This window comes from Bos indicus x Bos taurus, chromosome 7 (genome assembly GCF_003369695.1).
Source record: "Bos indicus x Bos taurus breed Angus x Brahman F1 hybrid chromosome 7, Bos_hybrid_MaternalHap_v2.0, whole genome shotgun sequence".
NCBI lineage: Eukaryota > Metazoa > Chordata > Mammalia > Artiodactyla > Bovidae > Bos > Bos indicus x Bos taurus.
In genome coordinates this window covers 68590761-68605020 of record NC_040082.1, presented here as the reverse complement: position 1 = coordinate 68605020, position 14260 = coordinate 68590761, and the positions used below count along the sequence as shown (strand labels likewise).

The 14260-nt window shown below is 37.2% G+C and overlaps 1 protein-coding gene across 1 annotated transcript; it reads right to left on the bottom strand.

The window, feature by feature from the left end:
• Nucleotides 1-6506: 6506 nt before the first annotated feature.
• On the bottom strand, nucleotides 6507-7840 carry LOC113896279 (olfactory receptor 2H1-like). The gene has a single exon (XM_027548517.1). The coding sequence runs from the start codon at nucleotides 7467-7469 to the stop codon at nucleotides 6507-6509; it is 963 nt and encodes a 320-aa protein (XP_027404318.1). The 5' UTR covers nucleotides 7470-7840.
• Between the last annotated feature and the right edge of the window lie 6420 nt (nucleotides 7841-14260).

The window sequence follows — 14260 nt, the reverse complement described above, 5'->3', positions numbered from 1 at the left end:
TCTGAAGGAGATCAGCCCTGGGATTTCTTTGGAAGGAATGATGCTAAAGCGGAAACTCCAGTACTTTGGGCACCTCATGTGAACAGTTGACTCATTGGAAAAGACTCTGATGCTGGGAGGGATTGGGGGCAGGAGGAGAAGGGGACAACAGAGGATGAGATGGCTGGATGGCATCACTGACTCGATGGATGTGAGTCTGAGTGAACTCCGGGAGTTGGTGATGGACAGGGAGGCCTGGCGTGCTGCGATTCATGGGGTCGCAAAGAGTCAGACACAACTGAGCGACTGAAGTGAACTGAACTGAACTGAATCTTCTGGTTTCAATTGGTCTGAAGTCTACATGCTTGTGGTCAGCAATTTTCATCTGTTAGGGGTTTACTTCTCCTAAAAAAAACTTTGGAATGTTCCTCAAGCCTTTATATTTTTCAGGGAACTGGGAATTTGGTGTTTCTGCTTTATGACTGGTATATAGTTTAAATTTTTACCAGTATCACAGCTCAGTGTGTATTCTTTATTTCTACATCTTCACATTTCCCATTTATTAACTCTTGGGCTAGCCTATTTAGACTCAGAGGAGGCCTGGGAGACTAAAGCAAAAGCCTTTTACTTCAAACGACAGGAACACAGGAGCTTGGATATGTTTTCTCAGTGTCTATTTCATTTATTTATGCTCTGATATTTATGATTTCTTTCCTTCTATTAACTTTGGATATTGTTTGTTCTTTCTCTAGTTGCTTTAGGTGTAAAGTTAGATTGTTTATTTGAGATTTTTATTTACCGAGGTAAGATTGCACTGTTATAAAATTCCCTCTTAGAACTGCTTTTGATGAAACCCATAGAGTTTGCATCATCATGTTTTCGTTGTCAGTTATTTCTAGGTTTTTTTTTTTTTAATTTCTTCTTTGATTTCTTCTAGTGTATTTTTTAATTTCAATTGTTGTACTGTTCAGTTCTGATTATTTGTTATTTAAATCTTATAATTCCTTGTTAAATTTTTTAATTAGAGGGAAATTGCTTTACAATATTCTGATGGTTTTTTGCAATATATCAACATGGATCTGCATTAGGTATACATATATCCCCTCCTTCTTGATCCACCTGTCACCTCTCTCCCCATCTCACCCCTCTAGGTGGTCACAGACCACTGGTTTTGGGTTTCCTGCATCATACATCTAACTCCCACTGGCTATCTGTTTTACATATAGTAATGTATATGTGTCAATGCTATTCTTGCTTCTTAAATTGTGCCTCCATTTTTTTTTTTTTCCTGAGATTTTGGGTCATCTCTACTATTATTATTCTGAATTCCTATTCCAGTAGATTGCCTATCTCCTCTTCATTTAGTTGTTTTGTGGGGGTTTATCTCATTCCTTCATTTGCAACATATTTCTCTGTCATCTCATTGTGTCTAACTTTCTGTGTTTGTGGCTTTCTTTCCACAGGCTGCAGGATTGCAGTTCCTCTCACTTCTGAATATCTGCCCCCTGATGAGTGAAGTTGGTCCAGTGGCTCCTGCAGGCTGTCTGGGAGTAGAAACTGGTGCCTTCCCTTTCATGGGTGAAGCTAGGTCTTGTCCCTTTGATGGGTAGGGCCATGTTAAATGGTGTTTTGAGGTAGCCATGAGCTCAATATGACCTTAGGCAGTCTTTCTATTGAGGCTGGGATTGTGCTCCTGTCTTGCTGGTTGTTTGTTCCTGAGGCATTTCAGGTCTGGAACTTATAAGCTTTTGATCTTGAGGCTGAGATGAAGACCTCTGAGAGAGCTCATACCAATCAATATTCTCTGAATTGTCCTCCACTAGCGTCTTTACTTTCACAGTGAGCTACAGTGAATCCCCACCTCCTCAGGAGAACTTCCCAGACCCTAGTTATATCTAACCCCAGCTCCTGTGGAAGTACTTTGTGCAGTGTCCCAATGCACATGAGGTCTTGTGTGCACTCTCCAAGAGTGGAGTCTGTTTCTTCCAGCCCTGTGGAGCTCTCTCAGTCAGGCTCCACTGCCCTTTAAAGCCAAATGCTCTGGGGCTTCTTCCTCTGGATTCCTGATCCTTAGACTTTCTTGGAGTCTACTTTAATGTGGGAGCATCTCTGTATAGTCTCTGTGTGCTTAATACTATTTGGTGCAAGGGCTACTTTTAGTAGCCCTCTTTACTCAGTGCATGTTGGCTTTTATCACCTTGATAGAAGATGTGACTAATGTTTTGGTGACCTGAGCCTGCATTGGACGTTAAATGGGGCCTCCCCATTTCTCCATGGTTGTTACTGCAGTGTCAGAGGTAGAGTCTGCTCCTTAGTTGTAGGAGAAGAGGCTCCTAAATCTGTTTCTTTGCTGCGATTCTGACCTGTGATGTGAGGTAGGTGGGATTGGAGCATTCGCAGTGAGAGAGAAGCCACTGATTTTCCTCCCCTGGAGCTGATCACCTGTGAGTGTGTTACAGGTGTCACTTTTCAACCACTGTGCTGGCTTACTTATTACAGTGTTGTTGGGACTGCTCTTGCTGCTGCTGCTGCTGCTAAGTCGCTTCAGTTGTGTCCGACTCTGTGCGACTCCATAGACACCAGCCCACCAGGCTCCCCGGTCCCTGGGATTCTCCAAGCAAGAAAACTGGAGTGGATTGCCATTTCCTTCTCCAATGCATGAAAGTGAAAAGTGAAAGTGAAGTCACTCAGTGGTGTCCGACTCTTAGCGACCCCATGGACTGCAGCCTACCAGGCTCCTCCGTCCATGGGATTTTCCAGGCAAGAGCACTGGAGTGGGATGCCATCACCTTCTCCATGGGACTGCTCTTAGCCCCACCTTATCTGTGAATATTCTGGCAGTTGGCCTTAGTATCTCTAAGACACTGTTTTCACCAGGCTACCACTGCAGATCCACCAAATCAGGTCCTAGGACTGAAGTAATTGTGCACTTGGAACCACTGTGGGAGCTATGGAGGCAGCTCAGATTCTGATCTAGTTCTGTCTCAGTGCATTCATGCTCACAAAGCCCACAGATGCTAAAACTAGACCCATCTCAGCTTTGGGAGCACTCATACATTCAGAAGTTCCACAGGTGCTGAGTCTACAAAGCCAACACAGAGGGTAAATCTGTAGCTGCTGCAGCCATAAGCAGAGATTTTAGCTCTTCTTCCTTAGTTGCACAGTCCCTAGTGCTCAGGTGTGATTTCAACCCCACTTCTGCATGTGTTCCTTCAACACATGTCTGCTCCTGAAGCTGCCTGAAGCACAGGCACCTGCCCAGGTAGACAGATAGACAGAGGTGGAGGCATTGGTGGGTGAAGTGCACAAGCCCATCTGGTCCTGTGGGACTGGAAGAGGCAGTTGTGAGCTGGGTGAGAAAGCCTACTCAGGTTGGCACCCCTCCTAATACCAGCAGAGGCTGGGGCAAGAGTTTGGGAAGGGGACCACAATGGCAGCCCTGCGCCTTGCACACCACTCAACAATGGCACCCTTCTTCGATAGCTGCTCGAGCTTTTTCCATGAAATTTCTGGTGTGGGAGCTCCTTATTCCCATCTCTTTGCAGCTAACAGTTTTCCCCTCCCTGGGCCCACTTTCCGAATCCCATGTTCCAGCATCCAGCCCCCTTCACACCAGCAGAAACAGATTCAGGCTGGGTGTGCAGGGTTGAGGCGTAGACCATCCATGTAGGTTTTAGGGTTGCTATGTTTTCTTCCAGGTCACTAAAGCTACCTCTCTGTCCCAGTTGATCTCTCCACAGATGAGGGTGCTTCCCTAAGTTAGGGAACCCCTACTCTCTTTCAGCTCCCCCCAGGGGTGTAGTTGCTTCCTCTTTTTTTTCCCCTCAATTTGTCCTACCAAGATGTGTGGGGATTTGCTTGTCATTTCAGGTATCTGAGATCCTCTGCTAGCATTCAGTAGGTGCTCTGTGAGAACTGTTTAATTTGTTGATGAATTATTGATGTACTTACGGGGAGAGGCAAACTCCATGTCCTCCTGTTTCTTCATCTTGACTCCATCTCCTGAAAAATCTTTTTTTTAACTAAGTTTTCTTTTACTCTTGAAAAATAGTTAAGCTTTGTTTACATACAAGACTGATAGTTTTATTCTAGGCATTTTCCTTTGAGACTCCTCTTACCTCAGTTTACTCAGGTGTATATTAATTTCCATATACTTACAGATTTTTCTCTAAATTTTAAAAACATATTGTTTTTATTTTCAGTTTTATTTCATTATTTGAGAGAGTACAGTCTGTATGATTTCAGTGTTTTAACATTTTCAGTTTGCTTTCATGACCCAGAAAACTGTATACCTCGGTTAATTTTTTTTTATTTTATTTTATTTTTAAACTTTACATAATTGTATTAGTTTTGCCAAATATCAAAATGAATCCGCCACAGGTATACATGTGTTCCCCATCCTGAACCCTCCTCCCTCCTCCCTCCCCATACCATCCCCCTGGGTCGTCCCAGTGCACTAGCTCCAAGCATCCAGTATCATGTTAATATTTTTGAATGCTTAAAAATTATTTGTATTCTATTTTTGGAGGTGAAATATATCAGTCTGCATTGTGTCAGGGTTGTCTTTTTATTTTTTTTTTTTCCATTCAGAGTTTGTTTCCAATCATTTGAGCCTTTTAGGAAGAAAAAGTCAGGTCATTTGAAGATGCTCACTTGAAACATATTGCTTACTAAGTTTATGTCTGAAAAAAATCAAAATAATCAAACTTCATCTCTTGAGAAATTTTAACCCTGAATCTGCTCCTTGTGATTTTTAATATAAACTCTGGGTGTGGACAGTGATGAAATGCACTTCAAGGCATCAATTTTCACAGCTAACAAGACTAACAGAGAGTGAATAATTATTGAAGAAGAAAATATTTTGAAATGGAAAGAAGAGGAATAAATAAAAAACTTACTTTTATAAAGGAAATTCATTGTATATTATGGTAATGAATAGAAAGGAAACAAGAATGAAAGGAGAAACAAGAAAAAATAAACACAGAAACCACTACCACTTTATTGAATCAGTTAACAGAGCAACAAAAGCGTTTTCTATAATTTTTACTTCTATGAAATATTCTTAGGCTTTTGAAAGAAACAACCTTTTTCATACAATGTTTAAAAAGAAAACTCCTATTTGATTAACAGCATCACAAATAAGCGTAACCTTCCCTCTCATCTTTATCAACATTTTCAGCTGAGTTTCTCTTTCATCTTTTGTGTGTGTGTTAGGCATTCCACTATTCACTAGTACTCCGTCTGTTTCACCTAACTTGCTAATGACATTAGGGAATCACTGTGAACATTGCAAAGACTAATAAATCAGAAAATAGGTGTCTTAAAATTTCATGTAACTGTGTGTTATCTTTAGTATTCCTAATAGCACAAGTTCCTATAAAATGATCAATACACTTTAATGGAAATTACCAACTCAACTCAATTGTGCTAAAATGCTGAGACCACCATTTAACACTTAATGTCCATTTACAAAAATTCACCTGGATTTTGGCTGAGTTATGTTTGTACAACTTTATAAGAAAGATTCTCTGTTTTATCAGAGAATACATGAGAAAATTACCTTTTAAAATATGCCATTTTATATTTAAATAGCTTTATCTTATATGGTGGCTCAGACAGTGAAGAATCCACCTGCAATGTGGGAGACCTGGGTTCAATCCCTGGATTGGGAAGATCTCCTGGAGGAGGGTATGGAAACACCCCAATATTCTTGCCTGGAGAATCCCATGGACAGAGGAGCCTGGCAGGCTACAGTTCATGGGGTTGCAAAGAGTCAGACACAACAGAGACTAAGCACAGCACAGCACATCTTACATGGGTAGAAGAATAGAAATGACTAAATATTTAAGAAATTTGTATTAATAATTATAAAAAGAATAAAATAAGTATGAATTAAATTTATAGATCTCTTTCATAGGAAAGAATACCTAAACACCTCTATTCAGACACCTCAGAGGCACCTCACTATGGTTTCATCTTATAAATACTGTAAATAAAAAGAAAATATAGCAAAATATGTACATGTAAGATTTCTTCTTTATATACAAAATGTCATTCTTATAGTCAAATTAAAGAAGGAAGACTGGATGTGTAGAAAGAACTTAAGGAAACTCCAGAAAAAATTTTCCTCCCTTTAGGCTTGTCTAAAAGAATTCATGATAAACATTTCTTTTCATTTTTTCAATTTTAAAGTATATATGAAAGATAATTTATAATTTATTGTTTTTATAACTTTAAAATGTTTAGCTCATGCTGCATGTGTTGCTTAAGAAAGATAAATTCATCAAAACTTCATTCTGCAAATGGTGTATCTCCTTAGACAAATATATTTGAACACTAAATAGATGGATAAAATATTAACTTTGTACAGATATTTTTACAAAAATTACATGCAAATTGTAGGAATAAATAGTAACTCATAAAGTATTGTCTTTGAAGTAAATCCACCCAATTTTAGTAATAATTTAGACTTTCATGTAGAGTGGATGTCATGATTTTCTGTACTGTGAACATTCTGGTTCAAAAGATCAGTTTCTTTTTTTTCTTATGCTGATGCCCTTCCTCAGCTGTCTTTGCAAGACACTCTTCACTTCTTTGTTCCGCAGGGTATAGATGAGAGGGTTCAGCAATGGTGTGATCACAGTGAAGAAGAAACTGACAAATTTGCCATGTTTTGAAGCAAATTGGTTCTTAGGGTCTGTGTAAACCATGGCCACTGTCCCATAAAACATGAAGACCACAGTGAGGTGGGAGGAGCAGGTAGCAATGGCTTTCTGCCTTCCCTCCTCAGATTGGATTTTACCTAAAGTTTGAGCTATGTATCCGTAAGAAGTCAGGATCAACCCAATTGGCAAAATTGTAAAGAAAACAGCAGAGATTGTCATCTGCCACTCAGTAGTGGAAGTGTCTCCACAAGTTAGTCTTATGAGAGAAGGAACCTGACAGACAAAGTCATCCAGACAATGGTGGACACAAAACGGCAGCTGGAATGTGATAGGTGTTTGGGTAACACACTCAATCAGTCCAGACAGCCAAGACATAAGCACCAGTTTCCAACAGAACTGAGGATGCATGATGATAGTGTAGCGCAGGGGCTGGCAAATAGCAACATAGCGGTCAAAAGCCATCACCACCAGCATGACACCTTGTGTGGCACCAACACAGAGCACCATGCCCAGTTGAATGATGCATCCTATGTAAGTGATGCTCTTATCTGGCCCCCACAAATTGAACAACATTTGGGGCACAACAGTCGTGGTGAAACAGAGATCCAAGAAAGAGAGATTGCTAAGAAAGAAGTACATGGGGGTGTAGAGTTGAGGGTTCATGTATGAGAGCAAGATGATAGTCATGTTGGAGAGAATGATCATGGTGTATAAGAAGATAACTATCCAGAAGAGAACCATTTCTAGCTGGGGAAATTCAGAGTAGCCAAGGAGTACAAATCCCACTGGGAAGCTCTTGTTGGTGTTTCCTGTTGCTTTTGGCATAGAGTTTTGGACGTAATTTTAAGGAAAAAAATGTGAATAGATTTGAGAAAAGGTTAAATAGACAGGAAAAGAATTTGTTTTCCATATGGTCTTGGGAAATGGGACATATTGGTGATTTTCTTATCTTAGACCAATAGCATACAATCTCTCTTCTAAAAAGCTGTGAGTTTAACATAGAAAGGAGTATTCATTAAAAACTAACCTTGAGATTCATTCCCGTAATCTGTAATTATAACATCCCCATCAGACATCCTCAGATAATCACCTTAGATCACATGCATTTTCCTCCCAGATTGTTCATGCTATGTATGTAGTAGCTAAATAAAATGTTGAACAGCAAGCTTTTGCTTTGAAATATGTAGTTATCTAATTTATCAGGGTACAATTTGAAGTTTGGTGATATGAGTAGGAACACATGAAATGGAGGTCCTAAACAGTGATACCCTGAACATAAATAATTTTTAGTATCTGAAGAACAAAAATTTGGGATAGGAACCATACCAGTTTTTAAATGAGGCAAACCTAAGTTGAATGTTTTACCATTTTTAACTAAAGCAATTTAAACTTACTTAATAGATAACTTTAAAATATGCATCAATATTCTTATCTAATGAATAGCTACAATAACTCTTACCCCAGGTGTATCACATGAATTATACCAGTTATTGTATAATAATTCTGAATTATATGAATAATTGTATAATGTTCTCAATAATCACTTGGGGATAATACAAATCTTTAATATAGAACAATAACTTAATAATAGAAAAATCAAACTAATAAAATAATAAAATATGTATTTTTAAAGCTTTACATCATGGACAGAAAAGCAAAGAAAGGTGATTCATGGGCTAATGCTAATTAGTAGAAAGGTATGGTATTAGTTTTGGGTATCATTCTCTTGGGGTATTAATTTTGTCTTCTAGGAACTTTATAATAGTTCAGAGAATTTCAAGAATGTAAGAGGCATCAGAGACAAAAATACTGTTAGGTATATAAAATTGATATTTAGACTGTAAATATTACATTTTGCTAGTGGTCAAACAATACAAAAATCTGAGGAGCATTACAGAGGTCTGCTACTATTCAGTAGTAAGTTTATGTGTATTTATTTAGAACCTGTCATGTGCCAGGCACTGTGCTATGGCATGGCGATATCAGACTCTTTGTGACTCTATGTACTGTAGCCTGCCCAGCCTCCTATGTCCATGAATTCTCCAGGCAAGAATACTGGAGTGGGTTGCCATTCCCTTCTCCAGGGGATCTTCCTGACACAGGGATCAAACCCAGGTTTCCTAGAGTTGCAGGCAGGTTCTTTACCAACTGAGCCACCAGAGAAGCCCAGAATGGAGAGATAAAAAATCCTTAATGCAGGCCCATGGGGGAGAGAGCAAGTGAAAAAAAACAAGCAAATAAATCATAAGCAGTATTCAACTATTTTAAAGATAATTCTAAAAATAATAATTTAAAAATCAAGAGTATTATCATTAGGATAAAAATGGAGGATATGAGAACAGAAGAGGATCATTTTACTCAGAGGAAACAGGAAGACAAAGCAATCTAGTACTGAGGAAGTGTGTCTATACAAGGAATCCAGATAGCTGACAGAATGTTAAAGCCTTGTACACTAGATGTGGTGAGACATGTCAGATGAACTCAGCTTCTCTGTGCTAAGTTCCCATGACCATGTCCTGAACTTATTTCATTTTTTTTTCTGCAGGATTCCTGAACCAACTATGAAATATCCATTTGCTTTACCAGACTGTATTGTTCCTTTAGTTCTCTAATTATTTAGAGTATTTTTCATGTACTTACCTTCACTTGGCTCAAAATGTGTCATACTCGACATTTAGGCAAGAATGACGTAGTTCATATGGATTTATTTTTAAATGATATCATGGGCTCATTTGTCATTACGTGAAAAAAAAATTTAGGTCAATTATATATATATATATATATATTTACAAATTCCTTTGAATTATTTTTAAAGATTTTTTTTTTACTATATAAACACATTTTATGAGCAGTATAGTATATATCCCTGGTGGCTCAGTTGGTAAAGAATCCACCTGCATTGCAGGAGACCTGGATTTGATCCTTGGGATCTGGAAGATCCCCTGGAGAACAGAATGGAAATCCACTCCAGTCCACTCTACTATTCCTGCCTGGAGAATTCCATGGACAGAGGAGTCTGGAGGGCTACAGTTCATTGGATCACAAAAACTCAGGCACAAATAAGCAGCTAACATACTTACAGATAATTTAGCAACATAAGTATGAAACGAAAACAAAAATAAAGTCACCTTTAACCCCACCATCAAATATGAATTTTTCTGTAAAACTTTGGTTTCTTCTTTTAAGAATATATTTTAATAAATAATGGACATAGATATATAGATATAATATATAAACTGTATCTGCTATATAGTACACTTAAAATGTGCATAGCTCAATATTATACCTTTTACACACTGTTATGACTCTAAATACTTTTAGAAATATAATCTGCTTGAGTATATTTAATAATTCATAGTATTTTATGTTACTAACAAAGTTTATACAAAATATTTTATTTTAAATGTATCTTTAAAAATTCTTGATAACCTAAACAACACTCTATGTAAAAATTCCTTTATTCTAACTATGAATACAATTGCATTAAAAAATATTGTCTTCTATAGTTTCAGATTGCTTTCTTTGAAGGCTCTTCCCTGATCTATCACAAAAGGCAATTTTCACTTTTACTTTTCTCACAGTCAGTAAAGGTCATCATTTTTCCTACTTATAATTGATCAAGTAAAGGAGTGAATCCCTATTATGAATATAACTTGCATTTTTGTTACTTATATGTTTGTTTGTTTATGCAAATTCTTCTTCATCAAAATGTCTGTAACATTTTTAACTTGATATGCTTCCTTTTTCTGATTTTTCTGATTAACAAGTAATAAGACACATTGCTTTTAGCTTTTGATATATGTTTGCATGATTCAGATTACAAATTCTACAAATTTAAATATATCTTATTATAGTTCATCTGTTTCTTCTCCCTATTTTCTGCAAATCCTAAATTACTTCCCATAATATCTTTAAATATATTTGTTCATAGATTATTTAAAATTTTTCATATACTTTTGCCTTACTCCTTGACTTTTTTATTTTTTTGGATCCAAATCTTTAATTAGTTTAATTTTTAAATGTAAACCTTATATATAAAGTTTATTTCTGATTTGTTGCTATATTATCAGAGTATTTTACTAAAAAATCTTTTTTCAATTCACTGATTCACAATGATGATTTTGCTGTTTATTTGCCAAGAGTTCAGCTACAATCATGGTTGGGGGTTTCATGTTCCGTTGTTATGATTACTGTAAAAATTAACTAGTCTGTTAGAATACTTTATCTCTCTTTCTGTATTTTTTTAAAAAGGAAATTGAAGGGGAATTAAAATGGAGTTGGATTCTCCTGCCATTAAGAGAGCTCTCCAAAATGAACCTGAGAAGACACTGATGAAGTATTACTTAAGTATGTCCCTGCCTCAGTGGAATTTGGCCTTTGAACATTTACTATTCTAATAAAGACATCCAAAGCATCTGCCAGAAACTCAAGATACTCATCAGGTCCTTACCCTAAAATGACTGATCACAGCCTATCCCATTTGGATAAATAATTTTTTCTTGTGTCAGAATACGGATTTTTGGTTTTGCCTTTATTAGACCCTGACTCTTTCTTTTTCCCAGAATACTCTCAGTTTTGCTAAAATATGTCTCCTGAATTACATTTCTTAAGACCCTAAATAAATATCTTTGTTTTTTGAAGCCACAATATTATTGTTCAGCACTCTATTTTAATCAGATTATGATGCTAAAAATTTTTTGTGATGACACTAGTCATACCTAATAAATAGCTTTATATGCAGATATTTGCTTGAATAAGTAATCAACACATTTCTTAAGACTGACTCTGTTTCAGATCGTCACATATAAAGTGTTTAAAGAAATCATTAAAATCTAAAATTTATTTTAAATTATATTATACTAAACAATAAACCAACTCTGTAGCTTTTAATATGGGGGAGTTTTAAAATTTATTTTTGTGGTATAAGAAATGAATCTGCCTCGATGCAGGAGACCCCAGTTTGATTCCTCAGTTGGAAATATCCCCTGGAGAAGGGAAAGGCTACCGACTCCAGTATTCTAGCCTGGAGAAGTCCATGGACTGTATAATACATGGGGTCACAAAGAGTCGGACATGACTGAACGACATTCACAGGAAATGAAAGTGTGCAATAAAATTTCAGTAACAAAACATAAAAAAAAAAAACTCAGTTATGTGTGTGGCTGTATTTTAACATATACATTGTACATAAGTGAAAACATAGTATCCTTGAGGTTAGAAAGGGCACAATAATAATCTGTTCATCTTAAAATACATCATGTTCCATGACATTCTACAGAAATGTGTATAGGTTTCCTTTAAGTCCAAAGACATATCATGACTTTTGAATTTATTAATAAGTAAGCCTGATTATTTTTCTTTATTTTTAACTATTCTACTCGGCAAATGTAAGTAACTTACCTGGGTTGGAAAACAGATCAGTGGCAGAATGTGGGAAACATAAATTAGCTTGCCTGAGAGCCATTCAGAAACTCTCCCTTGCTTTCCTTGATATCAGCCTCCCCTACTCTGAGCTACTCTCCAGTTAAATATATGTCATTGTGTAGTCATCAGGAGATGTGATCAAAGCAGTGAAACTTTCTTTCCATAAAGCATAAGCAGCACAGAGGGAAGAGCACTTCCCAGGAGGTCCCTGAGGCCTAATCATTGTAGGTAATCAGCTGACAGTCCAGAAGAGTCTTAAAAGCCTACAAAATTTAAAAAAAAAAAAAAAATCTTTTGTTTTAGCATATGAAATGAGGTAGAAATTTAACTATTTCAATTAACTCTTTTTAATTGCCCTCCCAACAACATTATCAGGCAAACAATAAATTATATATGCTAAAATGTAAAGTCATTGGTTTACTTATTTACAAATTTTTACTAAATGACTATTTTTTTTCCCCTCCCTATGCTAGTATTAGGAAACATTAGAGATAAGAGAAAATCAAGAAGCATCAAAAAGCATTTATCAAGCTAAAATTATATACATTAATATATAATTTAAAACTTAGAGGACATTAGATAAGCTGAAGAATTGCTGCTTTTGAACCATGGTGTTGGAGAAGACTCTTGAGAGTCCCTTGGACTGCAAGGAGATCCAATCAGTCCATTCTGAAGGAGATCAGCCCTGGGATTTCTTTGGAAGGAATGATGCTAAAGCTGAAACTCCAGTACTTTGGCCACCTCATTCGAAGAGTTGACTCATTGGAAAAGATCCTGATGCTGGGAGGGATTGGGGGCAGAAAGAGAAGGGGACGACAGAGGATGAGATGGCTGGATGGCATCACTGACTCGATGGAGATGAGTCTCAGTGAACACTGGGATATGGTGATTGACAGGGAGGCCTGGCCTCCTGCGATTCACAGTGTCCCAAAGAGTTGGACACGACTGAGCAACTGAACTGAACTGAACTGACTGAGATAATTCAAAGCAGTATTTACACAAGAGAAAAGAAAAAAATAAAGTTTAGGGACTGAGGATAAAGTAAAAGATGAAAACAACTCAGTTTTATCTTAGGCATGCATTGATGAACAAAATAAGTCTACACAGGACTGTGTAACAGTTCATTAATGATTACTCCATGAAGCATGGTAATATGTTTAACAGATTTGAAATTCTTTAAAACATATTTAAATGTAGAGGATTATGTCATTGGCAAATGGTGAGAGTTTTACTTCTTCTTTTCCAAGAAAAGAAGATTCCTTTTATTTCTTTTTCTTCTGTGATTGCTGTGGCCAGAACTTTCTTTTTTTTTTTTTAATTTTATTTTATTTTTAAACTTTACATAATTGTATTAGTTTTGCCAAATATCAAAATGAATCCGCCACAGGTATACATGTGTTCCCCATCCTGAACCCTCCTCCTTCCTCCCTCCCCATACCATCCCTCTGGGTCGTCCCAGTGCACTAGCCCCAAGCTAGTGCACTAGCCCCAGTATCGTGCATCAAACCTGGACTGGCATCTCGTTTCATACATGATATTTTACATGTTTCAATGCCATTCTCCCAAATCTTCCCACCCTCTCCCTCTCCCACAGAGTCCATAAGACTGTTCCATACATCAGTGTCTCTTTTGCTGTCTCGTACACAGGGTTATTGTTACCATCTTTCTAAATTCCATATATATGCATTATTATACTGTATTGGTGTTTTTCCTTCTGGCTTACTTCACTCTGTATAAGAGGCTCCAGTTTCATCCACCTCATTAGAACTGATTCAAATTTATTCTTTTTAATGGCTGAGTAATACTCCATTGTGTATACGTACCACAGCTTTCTTATCCATTCATCTGCTGATGGACATCTAGGTTGCTTCCATGTCCTAGCTATTATAAACAGTGCTGCGATGAACATTGGGGTACACGTGTCTCTTTCCCTTCTGGTTTCCTCAGTGTGTATGCCCAGCAGTGGGATTGCTGGATCATAAGGCAGTTCTATTTCCAGTTTTTTAAGGAATCTCCACACTGTTCTCCATAGTGGCTGTACTAGTTTGCATTCCCACCAACAGTGTAAGAGGGAACTATGTTGAATAGTAATGCTGAGAGTGAGCACCCTTGTCTTGTTTCTGATTTTAGAGGAAATGCTTGCAATCTTTTGCCATCAAGGATAATGTTTGCTGTGGGTTTGTTTGTATATC

Bases quoted from the DNA above. Each gene is read 5' to 3' on its own strand.
- LOC113896279 (XM_027548517.1), bottom strand. From the start codon at position 7,469: ATGCCAAAAGCAACAGGAAACACCAACAAGAGCTTCCCAGTGGGATTT.